At 41.5% G+C, this 15,399-nt stretch overlaps 1 protein-coding gene across 2 annotated transcripts; it reads right to left on the bottom strand.

Moving 5' to 3' along the window:
- Window positions 1-235: 235 nt before the first annotated feature.
- si:ch211-183d21.1 lies at window positions 236-15,153 on the bottom strand. Of its 2 annotated transcripts, none has more exons than XM_046377507.1 (12): window positions 14,660-15,153; window positions 12,987-13,849; window positions 12,464-12,644; window positions 11,359-11,498; window positions 8,622-9,187; window positions 8,126-8,399; window positions 7,799-7,994; window positions 6,421-6,605; window positions 6,061-6,156; window positions 5,159-5,320; window positions 3,307-3,400; window positions 236-2,005 (listed from the first exon to the last, which is right to left on the bottom strand). In XM_046377507.1, the coding sequence occupies exons 2-12, from the start codon at window positions 13,807-13,809 to the stop codon at window positions 1,942-1,944; spliced, it is 2,781 nt and encodes a 926-aa protein (XP_046233463.1). In that variant the 5' UTR covers window positions 13,810-13,849; window positions 14,660-15,153; the 3' UTR covers window positions 236-1,941. The 2 variants fall into 2 exon arrangements, with proteins under 2 accessions (XP_046233463.1, XP_046233462.1); XM_046377506.1 differs by having other exon boundaries at window positions 5,159-5,323.
- Between the last annotated feature and the right edge of the window lie 246 nt (window positions 15,154-15,399).

The following is a 15,399-nucleotide window of genomic DNA, read 5'->3' on the forward strand; positions in this document are numbered from 1 at the left end:
TTAGATTTGAGTGAATGCTGCTCCTGATCTGTGAATATGAAACCGAGATGATTTGTTGAGCCTTAAAATTCTGTTCCAATTCTTCAGATTTCTGTGTGCTATATATGCTGTATACATATATAGGGGTGAACATTTACTCTCGTGTTACACACAAGTGCTCTAAGTGTTACATCAAATTGTATTCATCAGCTTCCGGCTTTGTGTAGCCTCTCTGGGATAATGATAAATACTGAGGTTTATAGTTCTGAGGTGCAGCTGGCTCCTTTTTATTTAAAACTCTCTACATGTACCATTTTACACAAAATCTACTACATATACCACTTTACACAAAACCTAAAAATATAGACGTTTACAATAAAATACCTTTTATGAACATTATACGACACAATTTCAAGGGAGGAAAAAACATCATCTTTGCTCTCTATGAAAGCTAAAAAAAAGGCCTTAATTTACATGATTTTGCTGGTTTTTCCATCCATTTTTTCTTTTAAAAAAATAGTCAAAACAAATCAGATATTTTTTTGTGGTTAATTATGCGTGACAAGTGTGTATTATGTATTGATAAATGTCAATACTGAGAAATTAGAACTAAGTGCAAACGGTACAGAGGGAGAAAATGTGATCACCGAGGTAATTAAGGCAAGCTTACAAACAAACTGGTATTCCGTGCACCACAGCAAATGAGTAAGGCAGCATTACAAGTTAAGCGGCACATTAATGGAGCATATCCAAGCTTCTGATTTATTTCATGGCACTTTGTATTGGCAGAAATGTTATTTTCAAATAAGGTGGACTCAAATTACTTAACAAATCAAAATCTTTCACTTTTTGCACTGACTCCAGCTGCTTTCTGTATTTCTACAACAAGCCATCATTTGAGACTGATAATAATTGCCCTCCCCCCTGAGAATACTTACATAATATCCACAGTATTTACACTTATGGCCGCAGCAGAGATGGCTGTAATTTCCCTCTAATAAAAGAGGAATCAGCTGATCAAATAACAAGCAAGTAAAGGCACAGCAGAGATTTCTGAGCCACGAAAAATAAAAAAAAACAGCTGTTGGTTTCTTAACACCAAGCAATCATTCATACCCTCATTTGAAGAAATGCCTTCACCATCAGTACAGCACATCCCTTTCTCTTCTGATTTTCAAATGAAATCAAAAAAATGTAAACAGTTTGCCTCCAGTAAGCACACAAAAGTGGTTACAGACATTACAAGTTAGCTCAGGACATTCACATTTATAAAGACAATCAAGCCCTTGAGGGAAAAAGACTTGAAAAACTGATTATTACAGCGCACAGCAGGAAAACAAAGCAGTAAGTGGAACATTCTGAAGAATACATGTGAGCTTAACAAATGTTTTCTTGGTTATAAAGTCTTTTTTTAAAAACACTGTTGTCCCAGCTGAGAATGTGATGAAAGAAAGATCATTAAATTGATAGAGCTTCCTGCATAAACCAAAAGCATGTTTTTTTTTTTTTTAACATTTAAAAATTTAAAGGCTTTCTCCACAGTAACATGACCAAGTCATCAAAAATGACCATTGAGGACTCAAGTTTTTTGTTTTTTTTTTTTTTTTTTTTTTTTTTTTTTTAAAATCCTCTCTTTTATATTCCCTTTCATTTAAAAGTAGTAACCAGCACTGTTCACAGGCAAATGTTTTTAAATTTAACTCATGGGCTGCCTGATTTGATGTCTTAAGCGTCGCCGCTGCCATGAAATTACATGCCACACAGACAACTACGAGCCGTTTCAGTGATCTCCCATAGACACAGAGAAGGACACTTGTGGTGGCGTTCGTCTGAAAATAACCACACAATCGTTTAGAGTACAGGTCAAATTAACCTCTGATTACCCCATCTCACACTCTCTCTGCTCAATTCCTCCCACGCACAAGCACTTCCAGATGCAAACGTGGCGATTCAAAGCCTGAATTATAGATCTGACAGTCCCTCTGCGTGTTCACTCAGCTCCATGGTGTAGTAGTCCAGAGGACGTCTGAGAATAGAAACAACAGCATTTACACAGTCCAATCGTAATGCCTTCAGAATCCACACACTGCAATTACACTACAGTTTTCACAAGTATTCCAGGAGTAAATTATTGAGAAAGCTTTATGATTTCCTTTTTTCTTTACTGTCCACTTTCTGCTCTCAACCTGCCTTATTTTCTAACACCACTTAGATCTGTGACTTGCTGCACTTTCCAACTTCCAGAGCACATTGTGAACTTTCCGTAATTATTTCAGAGTTGTGCACAAAAGAGTGAAAAGAGTAGAGGAGCAAAGTTTTTATTGAATTCATTCTGCCTTAAGTCCCTGACTGGTTGTGGTTGTTCTACAAAATTGAAACAGTGCCATAAATGAGGATGATGAAAAAAATTTTTTAAGCACAAATCACACATTGATGTTGATTCATATTTTCTATTAATGCATGTATCCTAATGTCAAAGTGCTCAACGCTGGATCACCATTGCAGCAAAACAGCTGAACTGGTGACGACCTGAAGGTGCCTCCTGCATCTTTTTCTAATCTTGACGCTCTTTCTTGTTTCCCTCTCAAGAGTCACTCCAGAGATTTAACATTGCACTTTCAAAGCAGAGAAACATGTGTCAGACACACTTCAAAAAGAGGGGTCAAATCTGAAGCAGCAGATGTTGAAATATCATGACTTTTAGGCTTTGTGCAGGCACTTTGTATAAACCTTTCCTTAAAATAAGAAACTACTGCATGGATCATAAAAAACAACCAAAAAAAAATCAACCACTGTATTCATACTCAGGCATCTGATTATATCAGATATGCACATTCATATCAACAGCTGTAAATATCATCAGTGAATGCTCTGATATAATCTACCATGTTCTTTCCTCAATGCATTTCATTTCCTCTTCAAACAATTTAGACTTTGAGTGTGACTTAAAACCAAAGTCTTCCCTAAAAAAAGAGGGGGATTGGGAGGAATAAAGGCAACGTCCTGTTGTGTGTGAAAAAGAAACAGAAGACACACATTGCTGGGTGCGAGGATCCACACAATGGAGCTAAATGAGCACGACTCTGACTCTTGATCACACACATTTGCTTTCAAATATCCCATTGACACCACTCAAACACTGTGGAATTGAAAAAAGCACAGTCAAGTCAAAGGGCTGAACACGTGTTGATGATCTGGCTTTGTCAAGACAGTCATATTGAAGTAGAGAGGAGAGAGGGAGGGAGAGGGGGAGCGAGCGAGAGAGAGAGAGAGAGAGAGAGAGAGAGAGAGAGAGATAAGGAGAATAATACAAGTAAGACTCCTCACCTCTTCCTGTAGAAATATGTGAACAGAGCAGCTCCCAGTCCGAGCAGCAGGAGCACTGCTACTATCAGGCCTATCTGTAAGCCCAGGGCAGACGCTAGGAGAGAGTCACACAGCTCAGTTACTCTTTCTGGATAAATTAGCATGTTAAACAGCACATGGCAATTCAAACATTCCCTTTTTATCAATGAAACCAACAGATTTAGATTCATCCACTTACTACAAGCCCATTTAAGGCTTAATGCAGATTATTACTCCCTATAGCCGAAGAAGTATTTTATATGCCTTTTTTTAAATGTGTTTTTGGAAATGTGTTGGCAGGAATAATGAATGTACAGCCTGTGATACATCAATCACACACTGGTCCAGCCAAGACCTCCTGCTTCATAATGAATGTAATTTGGTTTGTAATGTTTTGCATTCAAAACCACCACGGGGATCCAGAGAGAATGAAACACCTTCTCAGAAGCTTAAAATATAAATATCTTCCTTTTTTCTCTTCTACTGCAGAGAGTGCTACATTTACCAGAATATACTTTAACACTAGAATATTCTTTATGTTAGAAGCAGGTTTCCCTGTTTGGAATTAAAAGCGGCGACCCTTTAATGTACATTCACATAATAAACCATCTTACTGTGACCTTAAATTTCTATGCCTTTGCACTCTGAATTCATGTTCATGGAGAGATGGTAAGATACACCTTGACTCACACACTGTGCAGTAAACGTTGCTACAGCAAGCGTCTAAAGTTTTAAAATTTGCGAATTCATAACAAATTAGCTATACATGATACGACTATGCAACTTTCACCAAAGTGTAGAGCCAGTTGAGCAGAAACGTTCAGATGCTTTGAGCTGGCAGGAACTATGAAGTCAGTCTGTAAAACTTATTAAATATTGGAATTTTATCTGATAAAAAAAAAGAAAAAAAGAAATTTAACATATAAACTAGGCTAAAAGCAACAAAGCTGCAGCTGTCAAAGGCAGCAGGACAGCTTCGAAAAAAAACCTGCCAGCTGTGAGAATGCATACAATGATAGGCTTAGTCGTGTAGCTATGATTACAAAAACAATAAAAAAGACACGCACATCCCAGACGCAGTCTGATGAAGAGCCGCCTGCTTAAAATGTCATACAGCAGTGAACAAACCTTGATGGTGGTTTTTTGTCTCTCCTTTTCAGCTCTTAATCACTGTCCCTTCATTAGGGCATGCGATCTGATTATAATTACATCTGGGCATTTCATTAAATTAATGTGCTGCTTAGATGTAGTAGATGGACTTGGGAGCAAATGAAAAATAAATATAAAAATGCAATTCAAAGCAATGAGTGGACTTACTTTCATATCTTAGAGTAAGCACAAGGTTTTAGCATCCGGCCTCTTTCATAGGATGATACCAGTACACAAAAGCAGAATGAAATGACACCAGCCACTTAAACACTGTACCACACAGAGCAACAATGAAAGAAACCTGTCATGTCTATACTTTGATTGTTGTTTCATGGACTAAACAAACCATTTGACTTGTTTGGTTGCAAAGTTTCTAAGTTCAAGGTGATGCAGAATGAATATTTTAAATCTACTCTGTCATGGTGCTCTGTTAATTAGAGGCAACACTTCAAGATTTAATGGTAATTTGTTCCAGACATTTCTGCTGTTGGACTGACCCGTTTTATTCATCTTCCTCCTCCTCCTTCTTCTTCCTCAAATTTCCCAGTTCTGACTCACTGCTCTGCAGCAGCTATAATTAGTATTTGTTTTCTTTTTGAAGTGAAAATGGACTAGCTGTGACGCCTAGCATCTCAACTGTAAACCAAGTGTTTGTGTTGTGTGTTACAGTCAAGAAGGTGCTAACCTGTGCTTGTATAGCGGTCTGCGGCTGGAGCTGTGCAGACGTCTCCCTGAGCAGATGAAGGGTTCATGTGTGATGTCTGGATGATGAGGGCCTTCTGATGGTCCGACAGCGCCTGGATGCTCCCCCACACTCGCAGCCACCCAGACACACAGGAGAAGTTGGCTTCTTGAACACAAACAGACAAAATGAATAGATGCTTCTTTATCTACATATAAAAGGCCACAGCTTGGTGGATGTATACATAAACAGGAAACAGGATATGGTAATTTACAATGCAAGAAGACAATTTATGGCAATGTAGTATATAATAGGGATGCAGGATGTGATAATGACAAGGAAAGAGTCACAGCTGAGCCTGTCTGCTACTAAATGATTTCCTCCTGTGAGAATAATCTCCCAGAGCTGGGGAGTTGTTAGAGCAGCGCTTAAACCTAGACTCAGCTCTAACGGTGTGTCCCTGCACCACAGCCACAGTTTCTTATCCCGCCTTTGCTCCATCTCCATGGTAACATCAACATGCTTTACTTTGTTGGCTTTTAGGAATCAAACTTTCTCCAAGTGCCAGTTAAATCAGTGCACTGTAATCTTACAATAAAATACAAACCTTTATTGTCATTATACTTACCGTGCAACCAAATCTGGTTGGCTCTAAATAATCAGCTCACAGCAATTACACAGGCACCATTCATCACAACATTCACATTCACGTTTGTAATTAAACATGAGGCATAGAATATTAGAGGAGACAGTAAAGATATATTACACTATAAGAGAGAGAGCCTTGAGCAACTGTGTCCTTGCACGCCGCCATAACCATGTTCTTTTTCTCAAGAATCCTTTTAACAAACATACAAGTAATTTCTTATATTAAAAACAATTTACACTGAGTGAAAGTGCCTCACCTTGGAGATACAAGGCAGAGATGCCACAGTGACATTTCTGCTCCAGGTAGTCGGCCACCTCAGCGACCCTCTTCCACTGGATAAGACCGCTGCAGTCTGGAACAAACAGAGGATGTCAGCTTCTATGTAGGCATATTTACTGTGCTGTGACCATCACAAACAATAGTTGTTACATTTTGACAAAAACTCAGACAAAACACTTTAAGGAGCATCAAGGTACAGAATATTAAAAAGCACAGAAACAAGCAAAAATCACTGGCATCAATGACCTTCACACCCTGAGAAACAAATCCTCTATCCTCAGACCACATTTTATTCAGTTTTTAGACATTTTGGTTGTGCTAAGTTAGGATGCCTCACCTCCCGACTGCTCCTGCCCATCACTGGACAGAGGCCCTAGGCAAAGGTCAATGTGGCTTGAGAAGGCAGAGCTCGGACAGAGGTTGGTGCTGTGAGGTGTGGGCGAGGAGCTCGTCCAGGAGAAGGGGCTCCTCACCTCACAGCATGAACATCGGCTGAGTGAAACAGGACCATCTTCCACTGACCTGCACAAGCACGTGGCAATACATGTATGAATACACAAGTGTACATACAGCAGTAATGACTACACTTGGTCTAGTCATCACTGAGGCTAATTTTGGTGTCCCCACATAATCAATTTCATGTATGTTGTAAAGTAGTTCTACTTTTCTACCAACTGGCTGGTTCACATGAAGGAGATGAGGGCTGTTTGATCAGCTAATTCCAGTACACTAAGCACAGGCAGTATGGCAGTGTGTATACTAAGATAAGGAAAATGTTGATCCTACAAGAGATAATCTGACAGTCGCAGAGGTATCATGGCCAAAAAGAATAAAAGATATAAAAGCAAACAACCAGAGTTAATAATTAATTAAGAGTCAGTAGCACTGATATAAAGTTAAATAGGCTCAAATAAAAAACTCACCATGCTAAGTAGCACAGAGTGGCTATGGATAAGTATAGTATAATTGAATTACTGACATTTGCACAGCTGTGGCCTTAAAATGACCCAAATCTAATAAATGAGCCATTCATAATACTACAACAATTGAAAGACACTCAGCTTGCTGAAACCAAAGCTAAAGAGGAAAACGACAAATAGTAGCTGAAAGAAAACAATGCTTGATTAATCTCTGATTAGGTCAACCTGAATGCTGTGTGCAGACTATAATTTTTAGGAATCATGTTATCAGTGCTGTGCTGTGTGTCGCTGTGGCAACCCTTAAGGGGAGAGGCCAAAAGAAGATAAAGAAGAAACATCATTGTTTATCATTTTTTAGCAGTCTTCATTGTGAGAAAAAATGAGGTGAATTAAGGCGTTAACCAGTGCTCCTCAGTTTTATCACTTTGAACAATGAATTTATTTTATGTCAGAATCCTGCCACATATTTTCCTACAAGATTGGCTGTTTACAAGGCTGACTGGTTTGTTTTGTACTGAGTCAATGTTCTCAGCTTAACCTGCTCTTGTTAGCAACGGGGAATGCTTTGCCATGGTAATTTATTCTGGTTAAGAAAGTATCAGCTGTGATAATAATATAAGCAACTGAGCAGGAAACAAGGTTTTCTGACAGGGGTCTTAGTCTGTTTTGACCCAAATAAAATAATTAGATGAATGCCTATACATTACCAACAGTCAGATTATAGCCTTAACTGACCTTAAGAGACCAGTATCAAAGTTCAACCATGTGCTCAGAGATTCGTGCAGCTGGGTTCACCTGAGAACTGGAATCACTTGTCTCCCTCTGGTGGTGGACAGAGAGGAGAGCAGCTGCTGGTTTTCACTGAACACAAGTACATCTCTGAGACTGGAGTTGGTCAGAGCGGTGCCGGCTCTACAGACACTGAACAGGCCATAGCACAAGACCACTGCTCCTCGTGCCGGCACTGTGGAGCCCTCCGGGAAAGTCTGATCTATGAAAGAGAGAGAGGAGATACAAGAGTACAGCGAAAGATGGTGGGAATGAAGGTACAGAAGAAGAAGAAGTAAGCAGAGAGAAAGAGAGAGACGGATCCTGAACAACAAGGTCTCATACTGCTCTCACCTGCTCCGGTGACATTTCCAACAATGTAAAATCCATCTTGGTCAATAGATCCAGTCAAAGGGAGGGCAATGAGGGTCCCACTGTGCTCCTGGTCGAACACAGAGAGCACCAGGCCTCGCAGGTTTGTCATGGGGGACCCATGCAGCTCTACAAAGGCCCTCTGTTGGCTGTGATTGGTCCAATGGCTACTAGCCACCTCACCGATGACCACACCCTCAGGCGCTGGAGGGGGGCGGGGGCAGCTGTTCTCTCTTAGAGGGGTGGGTGGAGCCACCTGCAGTGATTGATGCATTTCGTTCATTTGTGATTTTAATGGCTTTAAAGATGTTGCATTTTCTTTATAACTTCAGCTTGTAATAAAAGCCACGATGTTTAAGTTTTACACTTTGGTTTGCGTACAGATGAAACGAATGAAATGTGTTCGTAGGTAGAATTTGTTACTTTTTGACAGAGCTGTTTTCCCCTTAGTCTGACAAACATCACCCCTTGTACTCACTGAGAAAGCAGACAGGTCGAAAGGATAAAGGCCTCTACAGCGGCTGAGGGTTTCATCTCCAGGCATAACCTCGGGATCCTCCAGCAGAGGCAGCTGCCCTGGCGTCAGAGCTTTACTCAGCTCCTGCGCCTCCTTATCTGATCCTCTCTGCCGGTACACAACTGCATCAAGCAGGCCTTTGGTGGGGATCCCTCTCTGTGTTGCTGACGGTGGGCCAAAAGGGCTGCGATAGAGTGCCACAGCATCTGGACCGTTCTGGATGGTATTGGGGGGCAGGCGGAGTGATGGAGCTGGCACCAACCTGTCACTACCCAGCAGAAAGTAGCCCTTAGAGGTGGTGAAGTGTCCACTTAGGCTGATTTCCCTGTAGGGTCTGTTGTTGTGTGCACTGAACAGTAGTATCCAGATGCCCTGCAGGGAGACCCGGCGCCCCGATGGGTGCCAAAGCTCGATGTACTCGCCGTCCTCAGCTGCGCCAGGTGAATCAGTGTTCAGCTCATTGATCAGGAATTCACTGTTCCCCCAGGGTGGGAAGTGAGGTGGTGAGTCTGTACCTCCTGGAATCACTAAAGTATATAAGAGGGTTTTAATAAGTTGCTGTTAAAGGTATAGATTGACTTCACTTTGTTTTGCATTTTGGATTTAACAAACAACATATCACCTCTTAATTAAAGAGTTTGACAGATGCTAGTAGGCAGATTTTGTTATTGAAGTTCATATTTCTTTCATTTCTACTGTGGCTCACCACTATATCAGCATTACCTGCCACATATTAACTTTCTATTTTTGGAGCTACGCCCCCACCCACACCCTCCCATCCACTGACAATGCAGAGAAAAGCAGATAGGTAGACTCTGTTATTACACCTCTTCTGTAAATGCACCGATTGTGGTACAACCTCTCTGTGCATTTTTTTAGGCTTGTGAATGCAACTGATTGTGCCTGCTGTCATTCAGTAGCATGCTGCTTTCATTTGTTTCACTTGGCTACAATCATTACCCCCCCGTTTCCCCCACAAATGAGAACTGAAGGGAAAAGCAAGGTGAGCTCCCTCCACCTCCAGAACCCCATACTTGTGTAAGTGAAGGGTTGGTATTGTTGTGATCCACGCCTTCAAAGACTTTTTTCAGTCTCTGACTGAACTTCACCCAGTGAAAGCTGAACCAAGAGCCTTTGGAAATTGGGGTACAAAAGCCATTTTTCAAAATCTTATAATATTTAACATTTCACTTACCATCTGTTTTAGGGATTGGTGAGGAGTCTATATGGTAAACCACTTTTACTCAACCTCAAAAGCGCAACAGGTTTCTCTAATAAACAGGCACTTTCATCTTGGACTCACCCTCACCAGCCACAGACTGTATATGATAAAATCTCTAACTTCTGAGGTCAGCGTACTGTCAGCAGTTACAGAACCTGTGTGTAAGATTTACTGGCATCTAGAGGGGAGGTTGCAGCCAACTAAATAACCTTCAAGTCATCCTCCCCTTTTAAGCGTGTAGGTCCTGTAGGAGAACCTGTGGTGACAGGAAGGGTTTGGTTTGTCTGTTCAGGGCAGTATGGTGGACTCAGTGGAGGACCTGCTTTCTCTGTGAATACCAAAAGCTCATTTTTAAGTTAAGAAAAGTTCTTATTTTCAGGTGACTATACCCTAATGGAAAAATAGTTGAGAATATTATATTCAGTTAGTTCCCCCTAAATCCTAAAGACTGAACCTCTGAGGATGTTCATTCTGAGCAGCCGAATTACCAGTCTCTTCTGAGGATTACTCATCCTAATTTTCTCACGGCCACACATTGTCTCGCTCTCACGCGTTGTTAAGCCACGGTCATGACTTAATGATCCCGTTCCCACGCATCATTAAGTCATGGAAACACACTCATTTTTTTTGCCCATCACAAGGTTTCTCAACCGTCTACACCTCATTTACAGCATCGGTCTGGCATGCACGCATTAACATTTACACTTTCTTGTTGTTCTTAAAACATAAACTTTAAGGCTGAATTCAAGCACTTGCTGTCGGTGTTTATTTGAGATTTTTTTCTCTCTCTCTAGATGGGCAGTTACCAGAGCATCATGTAACGGCCGAACTGCTTGCACACCATAATGAAGTAACAATAAAACAGACATTAAAAACTGACATCTGTTTCTAATCTAATTCAGGATTCAAAGCATTATCTTCTGGAACAAAAGAGAGAGTAGCACACTGGCTAAGGATAAAGTAAATTACTGGCTTTTTTTAAGTTGAGGCAAACTGGACAGGTAGTGTGAACATAAAGCAACAGCAGATAGTTTTAACAAACAAACAGACATACTTTAACATTTAGCTGAGTCATGCAAGAGTGAGATAACATGTCAAAATCTTACATATAAAGTGCTAATGATTGAATGTTTGCTAATAAAGAGGGTGGGAGAGGTGGGACCCCTTCCTTACCACCTGTTAGGTGCAGAGAGAAAACAACAATATGTTTGAGCTGATGATCGTATTAGCAACAGCTAGCTTGAGCAAAAATAGATCTGAAGGTGGGACTGACATGTCTCATTTACTCATACTTGCAACCATACAACTACAACCACCTTATCCCCACATTAGCTGAGATGAGCAAGTGTCAACAAGTGTCAATAAGTGTCAATAATCTAACCACCACTTTGTTATGAGAGTACTCATATCTCCTATTTGAAATTGTGGTATCAGTCAATCATACAGGTCACGAAGCACATTCATTAAAACACTCACCTATACTGTGAGGGCAGATCTTTGGCCAAGGACACTGGTTGGGCTGACCAGGAGTTTGTGGGGCCTCCCAGAAGACACCAGGATCTCTTGTCCAGGTGGCCACACCACAGCGACTCAGGTAGAAGCCTCCCTCTCTCAGACTGAAAAAAAAACCCCAATAAAATCACTGAGTAACAACCCTCATTTTGAAGGGTTATAATATCACAGCTGGTTGGTGTTCATATTTTACAGCAGGCAAACAAAATAACATCATAATGCTGTTCACTAATATAGCTTTTAAAAACAAAGAAACTAACTGTAATACTGCATTTTTTTTAATTAGCATTTTCCCATGCTAGCAGTGTGTCTTCAAGGATCCCGGGTCAGTTGGTGTGATATTTTGGTTCAAACTGAAATATCTCAACAACTACTGGATGAATTGTCATGATTTTTACAGACTATTAAAAAACTATTATTGGACTGCCACGAAATTTTGTCCACTCATTCATGTCCTCCTCAGGATGTACTGTAACAACAAAGTACACCTCAGCTGTACTTGCTCTTCACTGCTAATTAGTAAATGTTAGCATGCTAACATTCTAAACTAAGATGACGAACATGGCGGACATCAAACCTACGAATCTTCAGCATGTTAACGTTGTCACTGTGAGCATATCCGCATGCAAAGCACTACTGCTATGAAGTGCACTAAAAGCCACACAGAGGTGTTAATTAAACTTGCTGGTCAAATTGGAGTGCTGTTATAAATATCTATTCGAGTTTTTTTGAGTCTGCTCCCTGAGTGAGTGCACTGAGTCTACAGTGATGACACACGCCAAACAGGAAAAAGTGTATCAGCAAAGAGGAACAGTAGTCACAAGCTGATCCTTTCCCTTTGCCGAGTGAAACACTTACAACAGAACATGTTTCACAACATCTGAATCTGTGGCATCAAAATAGCAATGAGCAGCATGACTGACAGTCACATATAAAAACACATCATGAGCTTCGCCAAACTGGTATTGATTCTTTTCACCTCTAGCATGTACTGCAGTCAAATTGGGGTGGTTTTCCTTATGACATTAAAGCAGTGGGAGACTCTGTAGTTTCTATGATAGTGTCTTGCCTGTTGCTCAGTTGGTAGGGCTGTCTGCCTGGGATGAGAGTCTCTGTGAGGTTGGCACTAGGCTTGTTTCCAGGTCCAGCAAACACAAATGCATCTAGAGGCTGTATCTGGCTCAGTGGACTGCCCACGGGGAAGTCTGACGCTCTGCCACTGTAAATAGCCACTGCCCCAGACTCATCCCCTGTAAAGGAGTGTGACAGGAACAAAGAATTTCCGATAAAATGAAAGTAAATGAATGAATTAAAACCGAAGCGCTACATAGCTTCCACATGTGAAATCCGGTGAACTAAAACCTGAAACAATCTGGCTATCATACAATAATGAACCTATTCCTTACTTGTATTCTGTATTTTTATATTTTTCTTAAGTGTGCAGTTTTTATTTTCTGCTGCTATTTATAAGTGTGCTTTTAAGCCGAGAAACTGCACAAAATTTCGTTACGCTTGCGTAATGACAATAAAGACTCTTGATTTTTGATTCTTATTACACTGCATTACTCAGACTGTTCAGACAGCACACTGACCTTTCATGTAGTTCTTCTCTATGGTCATGGAGATCAACCCATGCCTGGAGTTGACTGCACCCACATCCACACTCACACTGACCCTGTCTGTTTTCCCATCCAACACAACCAGTACCAAAGGAAATGCAGTCGGAGCCTCTGTTAGCTCCACAAACCCGTCCACCTGCCCTCCCCCAAGCTTCAGCTCAGTAATCACAGGGATGGTTGCTGGGACAGCGGGCGGGGTGCAGTTATTCCTCTGACCCGGGGAGGGTGAGGACACCTGAAAGCCCCAGCGATCCTCAGATAGCAGGCACCTCTCAATTGACTCATCACCCTCCAACGCTGTTTCATCCTCAACAAAGGCTGGCTCCCCAGGTGTCAGAGTTTCAGCGAGGAACTCTGCTCCGCCAGTGCGACGAGTCATATACACTACAGCGTCCACCAGCCCAAGGGCTGAGACGTTCATCTTCTCACTGTAGCGAGCAGCAGATGTGTGGTAGAGGACGATGGCGTCTGGGCCGTTCTGGACTGTGTTGGGAGGCAGGAGGATGGCCGGTTTGGGCAGCATGTCCACTGAGCCCACCAGAAAGAACCCTCTGTCATCGGTGCTGTGGCCTTTGAGGTCCAGCACCTTGTAGGCTATATTTCCATTGCCATTATAAAACACAAGGGTGTAGCCATCCAGTGAAGCCCGTTGTCCACTGGTGTGATACAGCTCCACAAACTCAGTGGTGTCCAGTCTTGGGTTATCGGCGTTAATCTCGCTGATGATGAGGCACGGGTCACCACTGACCACCACCACCAGACTGAGACAGACCACACAGGCCAAACTGATCACCATGATTTACAGCTTCTCTAAAAAGACCTGGATGGGGGAGATCCTGCAAAAAGAAAGACAACCAGTTGCATTCCTCAGTAAAATAGAAGAACTGAATGAGATTAAATACTGTGATTTGCTTATTTATAGAAGAACTGACACAAAATCTGAGCCACAGCAAAGTACTGGCTACTGTACAGGAAGCATGTTCACAGTACTGTGATCAAATCTTATGTTTACCACTCGCAGACCAGAATCCCTGAAGGAGAAACCTCATAATATCATGAATGAGCCTTCTATGAGGCTATTTTTTGTTCATGGTGACACTGGGAATGCACGTCTTCTGCATGACTCATGTAATGTTGCGAAACACACTGGCAAGCAGATGGAAACTTTGCATGAAACGGTGAAATGCTTTAGCTGGAAATGAATAGGAATAAGACTAACTAAACTAGCAGATAACCTAAATATAAACTGAAGCTGGGTAGTTTTTCCACTGTCAAATTAAACACGTGATGCAATTTACCAATCCAGTCTCATCCCTTAACCACCCAAAATCGTCGCAGCTTTAAACGTTAGCTATACATTTTCTTTTTAGCTAATTAACTAATTGCTACATTAGTTTGCACGACAGTCACCCCGATGGCAAAACACGCTGGGACCAAAAAAAAAAGACGTCTTTAAGATGAAGAATGAGTCTATGGAGTTAAATTCCGTCCCGTGATTATCTCCCATCTCACGACAGCTATTCCGGTCACGGTTAGGCTGCTAAGCATGCATCTTTCCGTCGAAAAAAAAATAAATAAAAAAATGCTGTCAATCTGCTTTCTATCAGTGCCTCACACAAGGTCCTAAGAAAGGCTTCGAGACTTACTGTTTTCTCGGTCCTGGTCGGCCAGGTGTCGCTTGTTGCACCGTCGAAACCCTTTCGCTTGGGTGTAAAATCGTCACCCGTCGGAAATTTATTTTGGTAAAGTTTGCTTTCTGTTCTCCCCGCCGCTCCCTTCATTCACAAAGCAGCACTTTCTCCCCCCGGACTGTGGGCGGTCAGACTGACTGAGGGGGATGAAGCCTGCCAGGGAAGCTCTCTCTCCTTTCTTTCTTTTTCTTTTTTTTTCTTCCACGGCTCAGCACACAATTCAGACACCCACAGCTGAAGATAAAACACACATAAACCCAGAGAGACTTAAATGCCTGCAGAATATACCAGCTGGTAAAGTGTGACCCCCACCAGCATGTATTTATGTTGTAAAAGTGTGGTAATTTATGCTTTTAGGGCAAAATAACAACATGGCCTTCAGTTCATCCGGAGAAGCCGTGTAAAAGACCTGAAGGCGGGGGCCCCTGACCCCACTTTGTGAAACAGGGTACTGAGGGTTCACTTGTAACACTTCAGTGACGGCTCAAGTCCCGCCCACCATCATTTTATTTTATTTTATTTTTCGCTTTTATCCTCATCTCAGTGGTAGAATAAATCAGAGATCAGCAATGTATGGACTTTTAATATCTTATTCCCCTCATTACACAAAACTAACCCCTTAATAGATTCTTTTTTTAAAAAATGTGTTATTAAAAATGCACCCAAAAGGTTCTATAAGAATATTACATTATATA

The sequence above is a fragment of the Scatophagus argus genome, chromosome 21 (assembly GCF_020382885.2).
Source record: "Scatophagus argus isolate fScaArg1 chromosome 21, fScaArg1.pri, whole genome shotgun sequence".
Classification (NCBI taxonomy): domain Eukaryota; kingdom Metazoa; phylum Chordata; class Actinopteri; family Scatophagidae; genus Scatophagus; species Scatophagus argus.